Source organism: Melozone crissalis, unplaced genomic scaffold, assembly GCF_028551555.1.
Source record: "Melozone crissalis strain CALT ecotype California unplaced genomic scaffold, PUWL_Pcris_2 ptg000323l_1, whole genome shotgun sequence".
Taxonomy (NCBI): Eukaryota; Metazoa; Chordata; class Aves; order Passeriformes; family Passerellidae; genus Melozone; species Melozone crissalis.
This window is the reverse complement of record NW_026536074.1, coordinates 290,436-309,501: the sequence shown is the minus strand read 5'-3', so window position 1 is coordinate 309,501 and position 19,066 is coordinate 290,436. Positions and strand designations below refer to the sequence as shown.

Sequence of the window (19,066 nt, the reverse complement as noted above, 5' to 3'; positions counted from 1 at the left end):
ATGTTCCTGTTCTCCAGTAATCCCTGTTCTCCACAGTGATCCTTGTCCTCTGGAATGTTCCTTATCTCCACAGTGATCCCAGTGCTCTGGATGATCCCAGTTCTCCACAGTGATCCCAGTTCTCCACAGTGATCCCTGTGCTCTGGAATGTTCCTTCTCTCCACAGTGATCCTTGTTCTCCACAGTGATCCCTGTGCTCCACAATGATTCCCATTCTCCACAATGATCCCAGTTCTCCACAATGATCCCTATGCTCTGGAATGTTCTCCACATTGATCCCTGCTCTCCACACTGGTCCCTGCCCATTCCATCCTGTTCCCCCCCTGCTCCTGCAGGAGCCACGACGAGGGGTCAGCACAATGTTAACCAGACATAAAATCCCATCTCATTCCACAGCTCCAGTCAGAAACATTCCCAGACCGATCTAAATGATTTTGTGGTGAATTCACCCCTGAGGAGCCAGGAGAGCCTTGGTGCTGCTGCTCCCTCCAGAGCCACACACAGGACAGGGCCGTGGGGACAGGGACAGTGCCCCACACAGGGATGGCACAGCCTGCCCTGGCTGTTCCCCCTTGCAATCAGGAGTGGAGAACCCTTTTGAAATAATCAACACCAAATTCAATCCCTTAAAATAGCAGTGCCATAATCCCAGACAATCCTATTGCCTCAACTTAGGGGCCGACGTCTGTCCTCGTGCCTGGGCAGTGTGGCAGCCCCAGGGCAGGCATTGGGGAGGTTAAATCAGGGTTATTTACAGAAATTATACTTGAATCGATTCTTATTCAAGAATTAGAAGGTTAAAATTATTGTGGTTAAAAAGAGGTTATTAAAATTGTTAAGGTTTAGAAGAATTATAAGGTTTAAATTAAATTACAGCAAATGCAGAGGTGTTTTCCAGCCTAAACAATTCCATGATTCCAACCACTCCCATCCCACCAATCGGCCTGTGGGGTATGAAAAGTGTAAAATTTCTGCAGAATAAAAGTTGTTTAAAATGTTTTACCTGCAAACCAGGGATAAACATCCCACCAGGAAGCCTCAGAGGTTTGGTTTGTGATTCATTTCATTAAAATGGAACAAGAAGTGGTTTGTCTTCCCTGAGAACAAGGACAGAGATGGATTTAAAGAGGAGATGACACCCTGGGTTTGGTTAGTTCACAAATAAAATCCAAAAGCATTTCCTAGGAAACTGGACAATAACTAAACCAGCACTTTCCAGACACTGAGTCATTTAACAATAAGGCCAGAAATCAATCAGATGCAATTAAATCCCAATTTTTTATACCATTTGCTGTTATTGTGTGTATCCTTTGGCCAGGAGCACCCACACACTCCTTAAGGCATCACTTCGGATATGAGAAACAAAATCTGGCAAGAAATAAGAAATGTGAGAAAGAAAATACAGGAATTGTATTTTTCTAGCTAAATCCCTATTTAAACCACTCAAATCTTTGGGGTTTCCACATTTCCAGCCTCTAGGAAAGCAGACTCGAAGAGTTTAGAAGTGAAAAGCAAAATCTCGGCAGGAAATTGAAGGATTAAAGACGCCAAAAGCGTCCGTCACTCTGAGAGGAACCGGGGAGCCGCTTAATTGGAAGTGAAAGGCAGGACACACTCATTAATTAATTGTTATCCCCTCTATAAATAGGGCTTCGGCAGCGGGGGAGTGCCCGGCCCGGGTCAGCCCTGTCCCGCCGGGAATAGCTCCTAATCCCGGGAATAGCGTTCTGCCCCGGGATTAACGGGGCCGGGCTGGTCCCGGGGCGTTCTCCATCCCCGGTTCGGTGGAACCGGGTCACATCCTTTGTCCTTGGGGACCCTCGGTGTGCCGAGCCCTCCTGGGAGCTTGGGTGGGTCTGCGAGGATTTGGGGTGGTTTGGGTAGACCTGGAGGGGGTTTGTGAGTGTTTGGGGTGGGTTTGGTTTGGTTTGGGGTGGGTTTAGCGCGGGTTGGAGCGGGTTTGTGTTGTTTTAACATGGGTTTAACATTGGCTAAATCATGGGTTTTAACATAGATTTTATTTAAGTGTGTCAGGAGTCTGCTTGGGTTCAGTACCAAACTGCTCCGCCCTCCACAGCCACTTCCGCTGCTCGGGTCCCCTCGGGAAGGGAAGGATGGACCGGGGGCTGCGGGACCCCCGGGGCACCGGGGACTGCGATGCCGCTCTCCCTGCCGGACTACAACTCCCAGCAGGCAGCGGGGCCGGAAAGTGCCGAAGCGCGGCCGAGCCTGGCCGAAGCGGAGCCGGAAAGGGCCGAAGTGAGGGCGGAGATTCCCGAAGCGAGGCCGGAAAGGGCCGAAGCGGGGCCGAAGCGGGTGAGGGGCAGCCCGGTAGAGGAGCATCCTCGCCAAGATGAACGCGGTGCTGGCGGTCCGGCAGTACGTGTCCAAAATGATCGAGGACAGCGGTCCCGGTATGAAAGTGCTGCTGATGGACCGGGAGACGGTGAGGAGCGGCCGGGCCGGGAGCGCGGAGGGCGGCGGGGCCGGGAGCCGGGCCCAGCGCCGCCGTGACGGGCGCTGCCCCCGTGCCGCCCGCAGACCGGCGCCGTGAGCGTGGTGTACACCCAGTCCGAGATCCTGCAGAGAGAGGTTTATCTCTTCGAGCGCCTCGACTCGCCCAACAGGGAGCCCATGAAGCACCTCAAGGCCATCTGCTTCCTGAGGCCCACCAAGGTACGGGGCAGAGCGGGGGGAAACGGCCTCGGGTCGTGCTGGGGAGGTTTGGGTTGGATATTCAGAGAATTCCTTCATGGAGAGGGTTGTTCAGCCCTGGCATAGGGCAGTGGCGGAGCCAAATCCATGTGGACGTGGCAGTTGGAGACAGGGGTCTGTGGTGGCCTTGGCAGTGCTGGGGGAGTGGCTGCACACCAAGATCTCAGAGGTTTTTCCATCCCTAAGGATTCCATGATTCCTTATTCCTTAACTCTGCTCTCCCTGGTGCTGTTTCCATCCAGGAGAACGTGGAGCTCCTGGTGCAGGAGCTGAGAAGACCCAAGTACAGTGTCTACTTCATCTGTGAGTATGAAGAGCCCTGGAGGGGTCCTGGAGCTCCATAAATTTGGAAATCCCAGTGTGGATGGGACAGGCTGCACACCTCCGTGCACCTTCCTGTGCCAGCTGTGTCAGGCAGGGAATTCCCACATGTCCTGAATGTTCCATGGGTTTGGGAAGAGGCAGAATGACTCCAGCTGCTTTGGGGTTGCAGTGCAGTCCTGCAGGCCAGGAATGAGTCCCTAGGATGGCAGGAGCTGGGGGAAGTGGCCTCTAGATGTCATTGTGGCTCTGCAGGACGCTGGGGACATGGGCAGGGAAGGGTCGGGAGCATCCCTGGGATGTGGCTCAGGATTCCAACACCTGCAGGGTGAGAGGGGCTCTGTGGGATCTCTCCTGCTCCAGAGGGGAGCAGACTGCCTCCCCACAGGGTCTGCATGGAGCCCCCCTGTCCCTTCCCTGTTTCCTCCCAGATTTCAGCAACGTCATCAGCAAGAGCGACGTGAAGGCCTTGGCTGAGGCCGATGAGCAGGAGGTCGTGGCTGAAGTCCAGGTGAGGTTTGGATGTTTTAGGGAGATCCAAAAGCAAAGGGAAGGTCCAGGCTGCCAGACACTGGGAGCAGTTCCCAGCTGGTGCATGCCAGGCCTGGCTGGGAGGAGGGATGGACACAAATGTGGGATGGAGAGGTAAAAGACAGAAAATCTTTTCCATTTCTCTGGGATCAGCTGCTGCTGGTTTTGGTGGTTCACAAGGTGCTGCCCAGTTCAATCCATGTGGGTGTGGCACTTGGGGACAGGGGGCTGTGGTGGCCTTGGCAGTGCTCAGTGGTCTCCAAGGGCTTTTCCAATTCCATGATTCCATGTTTGTGGTGCTGATGAAGAGCACTGGAGCAATGCTGGAGAGGTTCAGGTTGGATTTTCAGGAGAATTCCTTCATGGAAAGGGTTGTTCAGCCCTGGCACAGGGCAGTGGTGGAGCCACCATCCCTGGAATTGTTCAGATCCCTGTGGATGTGGCACTTGGGGACAGGGGGCTGTCGTGGAGGGGAGCTGTCAGAGGGTTTGGGGTGGAGGGAGGAAGGATGATGATCTGAACCAGTGTGTGCAGGGGGTGGTGGGACCTTGGTCAGAGACACAGAACTGTCCTGTTCCCCTCTCCAGGAGTTCTATGGTGACTACATTGCAGTGAACCCACACGTCTTCTCCCTGAACCTGCTGGGCTGCTGTCGGGTAGGAACACAGCGAGTTGTTCTTGTTTTGGGTAAGGTATTGAACCCAGGAGGTTCCTCTGGCTGCCCTGGAGAGCTCCAGATCCTGGCACAGGGCTCAGAGACCTTGGCAAAGAGCCACAAACACCTTTGCCTTCCATTTTAACCATGGAAACAATTACCAGCTTTGTGTGAGGAGTTACAAGCCACAAGGGTCTGAGTATAATGATAGTGAATTTATCACAGGGTGAAAATGTGGAATTTTGGGGTTTTTAGAGGTTAAGGAGGCAGGATGGAGGAATCTGGGTGTGTCCTGTCTTTCTCCTTCTTCTTATTGTCCTCCATCTTCTGCTGGTGATGGTGACACTTCTGGATTGGTTTAGGATAGAGACAGACTGTCTAACATACGGGATAGATATTGGAAAATTATTGTAAATAAAGTACAGGTAGTTTTTAGTGTAAAAAGATACTGCCCCGAGGGTGGGCAGTGTGCTGGACAGATCTCAGCAGGTCAGAGAAAGAATTCCTGATATAATAGATAAGAGAAAATAAACAACCTTAAAAAGCAGAACTGAGGAATCCCAACTTCTTCGAGGAAGAAGAAGGTGGGAAAAAAGACTTTTAATACCTCAGGAGCCATTTCAGCAACAACAAACCCAACAAATCTCTCATAACCCAGGGCATTGGGGGGCTGCCAGAGAGGAATGGGTCTTGGCAAGGAGATTTTGTGTTCAGCCCCTGGGTGCCTGCTGCTCCAACACTGTTGTGTTTTCCTGTGACACTTCAGCACTTAGAAACAAGGGTGTGGGGAAGTTTGGGAGCTGTGCATCCATGTGAGGTGCAGCTTTTCCTTCCAGGGCCGCAGCTGGGACCCGGCTCAGCTCACCAGGACAACGCAGGGGCTCACTGCTTTGCTCCTGTCCCTGAAGAAGTGCCCCATGATCCGCTACCAGCTCTCCTCAGAGCCGGCAAAGCGCTTGGCCGAGTGTGTGAAGGTGAGAGCAGCCCACAGCTCAGCTTTAGGATGGATTCAGCCTTGGTTAGTTTTTTACATGTGGAGGGAAAAACCTGTTTGTCACTGCCATGTTTTCTGGAAAAGTCTTTTCACCAGGATTCTTCTCCTGGGAAGCTGAGAAGCCTCAGAGAAAAAGGAAACCAGTATTATCTCATTTGCTTCTCTTGTGTTTTGCTGCTTTGGAATGTAGTCTGGAGATTGTTTATCCAACAGGTGGTTGTTTGATTGGTCTCATGTAAATTGTTTTAACTTAATGACCAATCATGGTCAGGTTGTGTTGGGACTCTGGAAGAGCTCACAGTTTTCATTATCATTCTTTGTAGCCTTCTGTCTGTATCCTTTCTTTATTCTTTAGTATAGTTTAGTATAGCATCATATCCTATATTCTAATCATGATCATATATAATATATCATATATTATATGTTATATGCTGTATCTTATATGTCATATATTATATATGTTATGTATTATATATTATGTATTATATAAAATATTTAATATTTACTATTTACTACTTGCTATTTTATATAATATATAATATATAATATATAATATATAATATATAATATATAATATATGCCTTTTAAGAATATGGAGTCAGATATATCATTCCTGGGGGTCTGGGGACCCCAAAAATCCCACACCTGTTTTCAGTCAATTCCTCTGAATTCCATCAGTTACTCCAAGGCCCAGCACTGGTCATGTCCCACTCTGCTCCCAGTACATTCCTGGAGCAGTGTCCCAATTCCCTGGGGCCTTCAGCTCCTCCCTGGCAGTGCAGACAATGCAGCAGAGTTGAGCTTTCACCCTCCCTTCCCTCTGTGCCTAAATCCACGCTGAGAGGGAGCCTTTTCCAGGATTTCAAGAGGGATTTTTCCCATTTTTTCCCCCCTTTTCTCCACAGCAAGTGATCACGAAGGAGTACGAGCTGTTTGATTTCCGCCGCACCGAGGTCCCTCCCCTGCTCCTCATCCTGGACCGCTCGGACGATGCCATCACCCCCCTGCTGAACCAGGTGAGCCACAGCCAGCTGTGCCAGGCTGGGGCAGGTCACACCCAGCTGTGCCAGGACTGGGGCAGGTCACACCCAGCTGTGCCAGGCTGGGGCAGGTCACACACTCAGCTGTGCCAGGGCTGGGGCAGAGCACACCCAGCTGTGCCAGGACTGGGGCAAGTCACACACCCAGCTGTGCCAGGGCTGGGGCAGATCACACACCCAGCTGTGCCAGGCTGGGGCAGATCACACACCCAGCTGTGCCAGGACTGGGGCAGGTCACACACCCAGCTGTGCCAGGGCTGGGGCAGAGCACACCCAGCTGTGCCAGGGCTGGGGCAGATCACACACCCAGCTGTGCCAGGCTGGGGCAGATCACACACCCAGCTGTGCCAGGACTGGGGCAGGTCACACACCCAGCTGTGCCAGGGCTGGGGCAGAGCACACCCAGCTGTGCCAGGGCTGGGGCAGATCACACACCCAGCTGTGCCAGGCTGGGGAGCCCTGCAGCAGCTGGAGTTCAACCCCTGGCAGGTCATGGTTGGATGGAGTAGAGGAAAGTGTTGCTTCACACCTTCAATCCCTGCAAAATCCCTCTTTTATCCCTGGCTATGTTTTCCAGACCTGAGTGGGAGTTGTTTGTGCTGACTTCAGTGGCAGATGGACCCAGCACCTTGGGAAATGGGGCCACCAGCACTTCCATGTGGTTTCTGGAGCCCCAGTGCTTTGCAGGGCCTTTCCCAAGGGTTGTTTGTGGGGCTGTGAGTGACCTTGCCCTGCTGAGTCTCCCTCTGTTATTGATGGCTGCTGGATTTGCTGGGAGCTGTTGTATTTATTTGTTCCATGCTGTGCTGCAGATCCTGGCAGGATCTGTTGGTCTCCCTTCATTTCTGTGGGATCAGGAGTTGCACCTGGGTGGGACCAGCAGCCCCAGAGCTGCTGTAACACCAGTTCTGCAGGAGCTGGAGGTGACATCTGTGTCACAGCCCAGCCCACACCTGCTTTGTGGCGTTTAGGATTGCGCTCAGCATCAGGCATTCTCTGCTGTTTCAGGATTTCCTATCCCAAAGAGATTCCCGGGGATGTAAATGGAGTGTTGGGCACGGCAGGGCTCTGATCAGCTGTCACTGTTCTCTCTGGGTTATTTTTAGACTTCTCAGGATAAAAATAGAAACTCCTGATGTGCAGAAATGTTCCTGCCAGTGGAGCATGAAGGGAATTCTGCAGTGGACATGTGGGACTCTCCCTGCCCGGGCAGAAAGTTGGGGGGTTTGGTGGCCAACAGAGGTGTTGGAACAGGAATGATAATCCCCATCCCTCTTCAGTCCGTTTTGAAGGTTCCTGCAGGAATTCCTGATCTGGTGGGAGCTCTCCCTGCCGTGGGTGTAGTGTCCCTTCCAAGCCAAACCATCCCATGATTCTGGAGTGGCCCTGGAGGGGGGCAGTGTCTCCCCATGTCATTATTTACCAGTGATGTTCATTTTCACCAGCACGCCCTGGCTGCTCTGAGGGACACGTCCCAAACTCTGCTGCGTGTCCTGGCGTGGCAGGAGCAGCTCTGGCTGCCTTCAGCTGAACCCCATTGATTTCCCAGAGCTGTGTCTCACCAAGGTCATCCCTTTGCCTCCCTTTCCTCTGGCAGTGGACGTACCAGGCCATGGTCCATGAGCTGCTGGGCATCAACAACAACCGCATCGACCTGTCCCGCGTGCCGGGGATCAGCAAGGACCTGCGGGAGGTCGTCCTGTCCGCTGAGAACGATGAGTTCTATGCCAATGTAGGTGTCCAGGGGGGCTTCACCAGCACCCACAGCTGGGGGTTTGCCACAGGAAAGGAGATTCCCCGTGATTTTGGGGATTTTGGCACCCCTCAGGGTGGGGATGTGCCGTTTGTGACCATCGTTTTGCAGCATCAGTGACATCTGATGTGGGATAATGTCCTAGAAAATGTGTTTGTGGTTTGGTTTCAGAGCCTGCTGCAGGTTTGGGGGATGGAGTCGCCTTCTCCCAGCTGCTCAAAGCTCTTCCTTGGTCAAATGAGTTTCCCTGTGCTTCCCATCTTGTTCCACACAGAACATGTACCTGAACTTCGCCGAGATTGGCACCAACATCAAGAACCTGATGGAGGATTTCCAGAGGAGGAAGCCAAAGGAGCAGCAGAAGCTGGAGTCCATAGCAGATATGAAGGTACAGACAAAGCCCATCCCAGCTGTGTCCCGTCTTTTAATGTTAGGAGTAAATAACAAGCACATCCCTTCCAGAAACCTCCTGTGGGCTCCTGGGATTGAGGTGTCCCAGAGAATTGCTGGGAATTTGTACCATTTATGGCTGGCTGCACCCATCTTCTGCCATCTCCTGCTTTTCACTGCCTCAGTTTCCCCTCACAGGCCTTTGTGGAGAACTACCCTCAGTTCAAGAAGATGTCAGGCACAGTGTCCAAGCACGTGACGGTGGTGGGGGAGCTGTCCCGGCTCGTGGCAGAGAGGAACCTGCTGGAGGTGTCCGAGGTGGAGCAGGAGCTGGCCTGCCAGAGTGACCATTCCAGTGCCCTCCAGGTACCCATCCTGCCTCTGCATGGGGGGCTCTCACCCCATCTCTGCCTTGGGAGGGGGGATTTGATGCTGGCAGGCAGTGGGAGCTCCCTGTGGGGAGGGACACTGCGTGTGGAATTGCTGCTCAGATGGGAATGAGTCATGGTTAATAACTGGCTTGAGAAGCATCTTTGCAAATCCTGTCCTTACATCCCACAATCCAACATTCTTTCTTTATATTCAGCCAGTTGGTTTCTGGCAGACACCAGGGTAAAACAACCTCAGATGCTCTGCAGGAGCTGATGTGTTTGGGCAGGGGAAAAGCTGGAATCTGTGGAATTGTCTTTACCTATTTTTTTAAGAAAAGCCACTAGAAAGACTCTTAAATCCAAGATTTCTTTGGCAGAGAGGCCTGGAAAAGCTGGAGGGAGGTTCTGTGACAGCTGAGTGTGGCCCCTTGTGCTGTGGAGCAGGTCAGTGGTGATGGATTTGGGCTGGTGTTCAGCAGCAGCTCAGAGCAGGGCTGGAGAGTCTCAGTTCTCACTTCTGAGAAATGATTCCTTGATTTCCAGTAGTGCAGGGGGATTCCCAACACTTAGCAGACCCTTGCATGGCCCTGGGGAAGCAGAGGGGCTGGGAAATGAGGAAAAGCAGCTCCAGCAGCTTTGAGATCAGTTCCTTCCCCTCCTCTGTGGCTCTGAACTGCAGGTGGGGGCAGAGGGGGTAACAGTGTCCCCAGAGGTGGAATGTGCTCCCATCCCCGTGGAGCAGGGAGTGCAGGGATGGGATTCCATAGCTGCTGCCTGGCAGGATTTCCATGGCTGAGTGTGGAACTGGGACTGCAGCCAGGAATGTGTTTGCTGGAAGCAGCCTCTGAGGTCCTCGTGCTGTATCACTGTCTCCAGCTCAGGTTGTTGGGGTTTAAAAGTCAAATATTCCCAGTCTGCTCCCTCCCTGTGCTCTGAGCTGTGATTTTTGATGGGATATATACAGCACAGAGCTGGTGCCAGGTGAATCCTGGGGGTCACCTTGCTCCTGCTCTACACAAACAGCATTTCTGCAGTTTTAGAAATGCTGCCTCAGTTTCCTTCCAGCCCCTGGGAGATTTGCAGCAGCTTGGGAGTGAATGGAAACCCCTGGAGGTGGGATCGTTGTCCCTGCAGCCACCCCACCCTGGGCTGTCCCTGCTGCAGCTCCAGCAAGAGGGAAAAGGCCACGGGACAAGAAGCAGCAGCCAGAGCCTGGAATAAAGATGGAATTGTTCTCCCCTGATGTCACTTCAGGGATTGTTGGATCTCTGGTGCCCCAGTCTGGGACATTTGGGTTCTTCCTGCCCTGGGCTCTCATTAACCCTGACACGGAGCATGAATGGAGGGTTGGAATCCCAGCTCCTCCCATGGACAATGGGTTTTCTGTTCTCTGCTTCCTGCTGCTCCTGGCACTGCCAGCGCAGGAACCTCCCTGGGGCTCTGGTTCTCCCCTCACAGGTGAATTCCTGACCTTGAGTGGTGAAATTCCTCTTGGTCCTCCTCACAGCCAGGATTTTATGCTGGTTTTAGTCAGCATCAGTTAAATACATGCCAACAAACATCTGGGCCAGGGTGGTGAATTCAGCAGCAGGTCAGGAGTGATAACAGATCCCTGCTCTTCCCTGTAGCTGGAATCTCTCTTTCCATGCTTTAATTCCTTCCCTCCTTTGCTTCCAAATGTGCAGTTTGTTCCTCCACATCTCACATCCAAAGCTTTGCTGAGACTTTGATGCGTCTGCCTTGCACCTTCCAAAAAGGAAATGGAGTTGGGGGTTTTGTAGTGGTGGAACCTTTGGGGTGGAGCTGGAAAGACCCAGGTAGAACTTGGAGGTGTCTCAAAATCGCTGTGCACAACTTCCCCCTCCTGCAGCACCACAAGGGGCTCAGGATTGGTGTGTTGTGAATTCCCAGTTCCACGGAAAGCCCCAAAACCAACTTGTACTCCAGTAAATCCTCCTGTGAAACACCTGAGGGGCCGGGCTGTGGGGTTTGTACCACGCCTGCATCCTCCTGCATTGCCCGTGGCAGTTGCTGGGCAGCGAAACCGCTCTGATAAGTGACCGATAAGTGGCTGATAAGGCGGTGACACCGCTGGGGGTGTCTGTCTGTCCCCGTGTCCCCCAGCTGAGCAGTGCCGTGTGTGTGTCCCGCAGAGCGGTGACACCGCTGGGGGTGTCTGTCTGTCCCCGTGTCCCCCGGGCTGAGCAGTGCCTGTGTGTCCCGCAGAGCGGTGACACCACTGGAGGTGTCTGTCACCACTGGGGGTGTCTGTCTGTCCCCGTGTCCCCCGGCTGAGCAGTGTTCTGTGTGTGTGTCCCGCAGAGCAGTGACACCGCTGGGGGTGTCTGTCTGTCCCCGTGTCCCCCGGGCTGAGCAGTGCCTGTGTGTCCCGCAGAGCGGTGACACCGCTGGGGGTGTCTGTCACCACTGGGGGTGTCTGTCTGTCCCCATGTCCCCCGGGCTGAGCAGTGCCGTGTGTGTGTCCCGCAGAGCGTGCGGCGGCTGCTGCAGAGCCCGCGGCTGTCGGAGCTGGACGCGGCGCGCCTGGTGATGCTCTACGCGCTGCGCTACGAGCGCCACGCCAGCAGCGGCCTCCCCGCACTGCTGGAGGAGCTGCGCGCCCGCGGGGGCAGCGACAGGTACCGCAAGGTAACCCTGGGATGGGGTAAAACAGGGACAGGTACCGCAAGGTAACCCTGGGGAGGGGTAAAACAGGGACAGGTACCGCAAGGTAACCCTGGGATGGGGTAAAACAGGGACAGGTACCGCAAGGTAACCCTGGGGAGGGGTAAAACAGGGACAGGTACCGCAAGGTAACCCTGGGATGGGGTAAAACAGGGACAGGTACCGCAAGGTAACCCTGGGATGGGGTAAAACAGGGACAGGTACCGCAAGGTAACCCTGGGATGGGGTAAAACAGGGACAGGTACCGCAAGGTAACCCTGGGATGGGGTAAAACAGGGACAGGTACCACAAGGTAACCCTGGGGAGGGGTAAAACAGGGACAGGTACCACAAGGTAACCCTGGAGAGGGGTAAAACAGGGACAGGTACCGCAAGGTAACCTGGGGGGGAACAGGTACTGCAAGGTAACCCCAGGGAGGGACAGGACCGGGGCAGGTACGGGGGTAACCTCGGGGTGGGGTAGGATGGGACAAATAACCCCGGGGTGGGACAGGACAGGGGGGCAGGTACCACAAGGTAACCCCAGGGAGGGACAGGACAGGGGCAGGTACCTCAGGGTAGCCCCAGGGTGGGGCAGGTACCATGGGGTAACCCCGGGGTGGGGCAGGAGGGGACAAATAACCCTGGGGCAAGGCAGGTACTGCCAGGTAACCCTGGAGTGGGGCAGGATGGGGAGCAGGTACCCCAGCGTCCCACAGGATGGGGGGGTAGGTACCACCAGGTAACCCTGGAGTGGGGCAGGTACGCCCAGGTAACCCCAGGGTGGGGCAGGATGGGGGGCAGGTACTGCCAGGTAGCCCCAGGATGGGGCAGGACAGGGGCAGGTACCCCAATGTCCCACAGGATGGGGGCAGATACCACCAGGTAACCCCCACCAGGTACCCCCAGGTAACCCCAGGTGGGACAGGTACCCCAACGTCCCACAGGATGGGGAATCTCTGCTGTTTGGGGTGAAACCTGCCTCCTCCAGGTCAGCCCAGGGTTGTGCTGTTGCACAGAGCTCGGCTGGGACCTGTGGGTGTGGCTTTAAAAGGTGTTTTAAGTAAGTGACTCAATTTCCATTTCCTAAATCAGTGGAAATGAGGCAGAATGACTCCGGCTGGTTTGGGGTTGAAGTCCAGCCCTGCAGCCCAGGAATTGGTGAATGGGGGTTGGACTCCAGAGGTCCCTTCCACTCCTGACCAGTCACTGATTCTGTGATATTCTGAAGGATTTAATAGAGCAGGGGTGGCAGGAGCCTGCTGGGAGGGGAGTGTGGCACCTCCGTGGGCCTGGGCTGTGCTTCCTCTCTTCTCTTCCTCCCCCACTCTGCCCAGCTCCTGCAGCACCAGGCAGTGGCTGCAGCGAGGGGCTGGGGATGGAGAGGAGCTGGCAGGGAGGGAACAGGCAGCAGTGCCAGGAGCAGCTGGGGAGGAGGTGGAGGAGAGGGATGATGTCACCCTGTGTGGAGGAGCTGCTGCAGGCGATGGAGATGGAGATGAAGCTTCTCCTCAAGCAGGAGGGTCGGGGCGGGCTGGGGGACGTGGGGGTGCTGCTGCTCTGCCCCCTCACCTCCGTGTGCGGTTCCACTGGGATCATCTCCGTGGCTCCTTGTCCCTATGGGGTGTCTGCAGTGGATCCTCACTCCTGGAGGGGGTGCCAGGCTGACGGGCTGTGCCCTCTCCCTGCACAGCTGGTGTCTGCCGTGGTGGAGTACGGAGGGAAGCGCGTGCGGGGCAGTGACCTGTTCAGCCCCAAGGACGCCGTGGCCATCACCAAGCAGTTCCTCAAAGGCCTCAAGGTACCAAGATTGCTTGGGGAAACGGGGACAGGCTCAAAACTGCAGCCCAGAGCAGGAGCAGGGCTGGCAGGGCCTGATTGCACTGAGAACAACAGGAGTGAGCTGCTGGAGAGCTTCTCAATCCTAAATTCAGGGCTAGAACCTGCTGTGCCTCTGCTGATCCTCCTTCCTTGCTGGGCCACTTCCTAAAGAGCTTCTGTCTGGCCACAGGGCATTGAGAATGTGTACACCCAGCACCAGCCCCTGCTCCAGGAAACCCTGGACCAGCTCATCAAGGGGAAGCTCAAGGACAGCCAATATCCCTACCTGGGCCCCAACACACTCCGGGACAGGTACGTGGGGCCTGTGGGGCACAGCCTGCACTGGGACACAGCAGCTGGGACATCCCTGCTGTCCCCAACACTGTCCCCACAGCAGGGTGGGACTGATGGTGAACAGAGCTGGGGATTGGCACAGAAATCTCTTGGTTGTAGAGGTCTTGTATCCCCAGGGATGTTCCCAGGACTGGGGTGTGCCTCACCCTGGCTCAGATGTGCCATTCCTGATGGGTGCCTCAGGTGAAGGATGAAGCCCTCACCCAGCAGAGGAGGCAGGAGCAGCTTTGCTCCAGGTCATGCTGTCCATGCAGTGATCCAAGAAGGAAATCCCTGGTGTTGGTCCTTCCAAGGGATTGGGAAGGTGGTTACAGGAGAGGGAAGGAGCAGCTCATTGGAAAGCAGGATGTGCACAGCACACTGAGTTTGTGTTGGGATAGAGAAAGGTGCTTCCCTCCTTCCTTTTGCTTTGCTTCTCTCAACCATCCCACATCTCCCTGCTGGCTGGGAAATGTCCCTTCAGGTGAACTGAGGCACAAATCCTGGCACTTCCTGATCAGCCTGGGAGCTCCAAGGCAGTTCTGTGTCCTTGCCTGACTCCAGAATCGATCCTGATTTCCAGCCCCAGCAGATCATGCATTAAACACGGCACGTGGACCCACAGGGATCGGGGTGGTGCTGCTGGAGTCAAAGTTCAGGAGAGGTTTGGGGCATTCAGTGGGTTGTTTTCAGCTCCACAACACAGGGATGAGGGAGGGTCTAGAGGAGGCACCCTCAGGATCATGGATCTGCCTCCAAGGTGCAGGATTTATCCTTGGTTTGTCTGATCCCAACTCAATATTTGTGGCTGCTCCATGCCAGAAATTGTCCAAGGCCAGGTTGGTCGGGGCTTGGATCCACCTGACTGCAGAACTGATCCTGATTCCCCAGCCCCAGCAGATCATGCATTAAACATGGCACGTGGATCCACAGGGATCGGGGTGCTGCTGCTGCTGGAGGCTGCTCAGGGCTCTGGGTGAAAGTTCAGGAGAGGTTTTGGGGCATTCAGTGGGTTGTTTTCAGCTCTGAGCCCAGCACATCACAGGGATGAGGGAATTCTTTAAAGGAGGCACCCTCAGGATCATGGATGTGCCTCCAGAGTGCAGGATTTATCCTTGGCTTTGTCTGATCCCAACTCAATGTTTGTGGCTGCTCCATCCCAGAAAGTGTCCAAAGGCTTGGATCCACCTGCTCTGCTGGGTGTCCCTGAGAGCTTTTAGGTCCCTTCCAGCCAAACCACTGCATGATTTGTGCTTTTATCCCAGGCCTCAGGACATCATTGTGTTCCTCATTGGTGGAGCCACCTACGAGGAGGCTCTGGCTGTGTTCAACCTGAACCGCTCCAACCCCGGCGTCCGCATCGTGCTGGGGGGCACCACCATCCACAACACCAGGAGGTAAAATCCAGCCCTGGATGCTGGCACGGCAGGAATTTGGGAGATCCCACGTGGAAATGGGTGTCAGTGCTCTGGAGCCAGCTCTGCTCGTGCTGGCTCAGGGACAGATCCCTGAGCTGGAGGTTTAACTTGAATTTCCATGAGTTCAAGGGCAGGAAAGGAGAGTTTTCCACAGAGTTTTTCTAGTTTATAACACAGGGCAGCACATGGGAATTCAGCACTGAACGAACCTGCAGCTGCTTTGCTGAAGGTGGGCAAAAATCCCTGTCAGTATGGAATTCCCAGTGGGAAATGTCTGGTTTATAAAGACAAATAACTTTTCCTGGTTTATAAATACAAATAATTTTTCCTGAACCCAAATGATTCACTTTGGGCACAGGAAAGAATTGAGGCCACAGTGGGAATTGCTTCCTGGCCAGGCAGGAGAGCAGGAATTCTCTGAATTCTCAGGAATCTCTCCAGATTCCCAGTGCTCAGTGTGGGATGGTGGGAAAATCCTGAGATGAAGCTCAGGATCTGCAGCTCCAGCACTGGATCTGCTTGGATTGGTGCTGCTAGAAGCCACCCTGGCTGGTTTGGGCTCTGCTGCTGTGCAGTCCCTGAATTATTTACAGAAAAACTGGGATTCTGTGTCCAAATTTGCATTTCAAAGAATGAGGTGGGGAGGGAAAAAAAAGGAAAATAAAAGGTAGGGCTGGATGTGGCCTGGTCCTGCCTGGGGAGGACAGCAAGGGACCTGTTGTGAATCAGCCCTGTCCCAAATGATCCATTTTCTCTTGGATAAGGTTTCCCTGAGCATGGAAGGACAATAAAACTGTCTCCTGCCCATTGTTATCCACAATTCCAGCACAGTGCCCCAGGATCAGGGATATCTCAGCACACCCATCCAAGGAAAGCCAGGTTTTAGTGTGTCCCAACCCCTCACCTAATCCATGGCCTTGCTGATTCCTGTGGGATTAGGGCAGATATGTCACCAGAAACAAGGGGATTTGGCTGTTAATGCACAGAGCAGCCGTGTAAGCACCTAAATCCTGCTGCCATTGTTCCTCCTCCCTGCTGCAACTGGGACCAACATCTGTGAGCCCTCAGGGGTGGCCCAAAGGATGGAGAATCTGCTCTGCTCCCAGGGATTCCAGAGCAATGCCACAGGGTTTGGAGGAGAAAGGGTTACAGAGGATCAATAATCGGATCAGAAGGGCTGCAGGAACATCTGGTGCTGGGGCTGACTCATCCTGGCCACGTTGAGACAAACCTGCTGGGACTAATCCAGGATGTGGGGCCTGACCCAGTTACCCAGTTAGAGCCACACTGGTGCCACTGGGTGCTCCTGGGGACTGCACCAGGCTCATTTCTCCTGGGAGCTCCTGGGTGGAGCAGCTGTGAAGGTTCCTGCAGATGCCTCTGCTGGGTCCTTCCTCAGCTGTGGAGGTTCCTGCAGATGCCTCTGCTGGGTCCTCAGCTGTTCCTGCAGGATCTGCAGGTCCTTGGAGCAGCAGAGGGGGTTGTGCTGTGGTGCAGCTCATTTTTAAAGGGCAGGTGGGAGTTTGGCTCATTCCTTCACTCACTCCAGACTGGGAATGTGCTCTGAGGGACCCTGAGGTGTCACTGGTCACAGGCACAAGCTGCTGCAGACAGCACAGAACCAGAGACCATAAAAGCAGCAGTCATTCCCTGCCAGAGCTCAGTTCTGCCTGGTTCTAGTGCCTAAAAATAACCTGGAGGAGGGAGAGCTCGGGCTGGAACACACAGCCAGGTGCCAGAGCTGTGCCAGAGCTGGTGCCACCGTGGGCAGTGCCCTGGCTGTGCCCCCTCCCAGCTGTGTCTGGTGGCACTCAGAGCTGGGGTTGCTGCAGGGTTTTGCAGGAGATTTTAGGGTTTTACTCTTTTTCAAACTTCTCAAGATTCACAACCTGAGCTGCTCCAGCCCCAGTTTAGGGGAATCCCATTTCTGCAGGATTTGTGGCATCTCTTGGTTTGTATTTCTTTATCTTTTGGGGTATTTTTGAAGCATTGCTGTTGAGATCACCTGATGAGCACACTGAGGGATGAGTCAGCCTGGGCATGGCCGTGGTGTCTCATTGCCAGAGGAACCATCCTCGGGCAGGATCCTTCCAGCTGGGAGCATTGCTGCCCTTGGGAGCTGCTCCCAGCCACGGGTGGGTGATGCCAGCAGGCCTGAGGATTGTGCTGGGGACAATCACAGTCCCTCAGGCCTTGGACATCTCTGGGACAAGGCCATGAGCCCCTCTGGCCCTTGTTCACTGACCTGAGGCTTTCCCAGCAGCTTCCTGGAGGAGGTGACAGCCGCAGGATTCCGCGGTAGAAGCACTGAGAGCTCCCAAGTCCCACCAAGGTCCAGCAGATGGTGAATCCTGAAGAAATGAGGGGTTTTTTGAACATTCAGAGCTTTCCCAGAGCAGAGCAGAGCAGGATGTTCCTGGCCTGCAGCTGGAGCTTCCCCTCCACACCCAGAATGGCAGCGAGTGCTGCAGCTGGCACTGGATGTGCCCCCACTGCAGCTCCTCATTGTCCCCTCACAAACTGCTCCAGGACTGGGATGGTCACCTGAGGAGAGCCTGGGAAAGCTCCTGAATCCCTGCAGCTCTGCACAGGACACATGAATGAGTCCCATGAGGAGCCCATGCAGGGGGAGCAGCTGTGGGGGTCTGGTTGGGGGGCACAGGAGCCCTTTGCTGTTGTCTGTATATGTTGAATCCTATTAAATCCCCCACTTTGGCCAAATCTGTCTCCTAGATGATTCCCACTTTCCCTTTCCCAAGGCCACAAGGTGCAGTTACAGCCTGAGCCTCCATGGGAGCTTTTGCTCCCCTCCAGGACCACACCAAGGAACCTGCAAGTGCATTTCCAGCTCTGCTCCCTGGCCTCTAATCAGCACTTGATTGGGAATTAACAAGCCAGATCAAATGAAATGAGCTCCTAAATCCCTGGGAATTATCTTGGCATCACAACTAAGTCCTGTTGATGTGGGAGAGAGCAAAGCCCTGCAGGGAGGAGGGGACCTGGGCAGCTCTGTGGGGAAGGAAGGGGGGACACAGCCTGTGCTGGGGTGGAACTGGGTGGGCACCAAATTTTTAGTGAATTTTGGGTTGTTGGGACAGGCAGAGCTGTAAGAATTCCCCCTTAGAGGTGACTCAGGTGTCTGAGAGCCCAAGAGAGGGGAGCTGTCAGAGGATACTGAGCAGCCCCTGCCCCATCCCCTCCTCCAGCAGCCCCTTCCCCAGACACCAATGCTGTAATTGTTGTCAGAGGCACAGAAAAGCATGTGTCCTAATTAAACTCCCAGGCAGCAGCTTCGCACTTGATATCCAGAGGCAAAATGCTGTGTGGGGGGTGTTAAATACATAAATAAACCAGGAGTTTGCCGATCTGCTCTGCAAGAAGAGGCGATTTTGGCAACTGTTTGTTGTGGAGCAGCACAAGGAGCAGCTGCAGCTGCCAGGGGTAGCAGAGGGGGTATGGGAATACAGGGAGAGACATAAACACCTTGGAGAGGCTTTTGGGGATGAAAAGCTGCACTGCCCATGTCACTGTCCCACTGGGGAGCAGCCTCAGTGCTGGAAGTGCAGCCTCCTGTTCCTGGTACAGAAATGGGAGCTGGCTTCCCTCCTATCTCCTTCCTTCCCTGTAAATTGTTGATGTTTCCAGCTCTGAATCATTGGTCACATCCTTCACAGCGTGTGACTCACTGGCAGAACAGCCTGAGGCTTCCAAGTGCAGCTGAATTCCTGCTCCCAGGGATGTGTGCAGGTGTGCTGTTATGTGCTGTTACCTGCTGTGGCTTCAGGGCAGCTTCCCTGGCACCAGAGGGCATTGGGGAAGAGCGTGGGCCCTGCATGCAAAGGGCACAGCAGGGCTGTCCCACTGCCACCAGCTCTGTGCCATCTGCTGTTGGCCACCAGCCGGTGCTCTGCAGGCCCTGGCCACCAAAAACAGGATGGGAGGAAGGACAAGTGCAGTTGGAAGGGAAAATGTCATTAAATAAACTGGCAGGTTGTGTGTGATGTCCTGGGGAGGCACTGGGGGCCAGTGTGGTTCATCTGTCCCTCTGCCACCAGCCCTGC

At 54.4% G+C, this 19,066-nt stretch overlaps 1 protein-coding gene across 1 annotated transcript; it reads left to right on the top strand.

Annotated features, from left to right (window-relative positions):
* The first annotated feature begins 2,278 nt into the window (after positions 1-2,278).
* Positions 2,279-17,816, top strand: VPS45 (vacuolar protein sorting 45 homolog). The gene is made up of 15 exons (XM_054294822.1): positions 2,279-2,446; positions 2,542-2,676; positions 2,958-3,018; positions 3,468-3,547; positions 4,155-4,223; positions 5,059-5,196; positions 6,122-6,232; positions 7,854-7,988; positions 8,284-8,397; positions 8,598-8,765; positions 11,261-11,419; positions 13,127-13,234; positions 13,445-13,566; positions 14,853-14,984; positions 17,269-17,816. Exons 1-15 carry the CDS (start codon positions 2,354-2,356, stop codon positions 17,351-17,353), a joined length of 1,710 nt encoding a protein of 569 aa, XP_054150797.1. The 5' UTR covers positions 2,279-2,353; the 3' UTR covers positions 17,354-17,816.
* The last annotated feature ends 1,250 nt before the right edge of the window (positions 17,817-19,066 follow it).

Excerpts from the sequence above, each read along its gene's own strand:
- VPS45 (XM_054294822.1), top strand. The coding sequence starts at position 2,354 with ATGAACGCGGTGCTGGCGGTCCGGCAGTACGTGTCCAAAATGATCGAG. Across the intron at positions 2,677-2,957 it reads GCTTCCTGAGGCCCACCAAG|GAGAACGTGGAGCTCCTGGT; the intron begins GTACGGGGCAGA and ends GTTTCCATCCAG. Across the intron at positions 8,766-11,260 it reads ACCATTCCAGTGCCCTCCAG|AGCGTGCGGCGGCTGCTGCA; the intron begins GTACCCATCCTG and ends TGTGTCCCGCAG.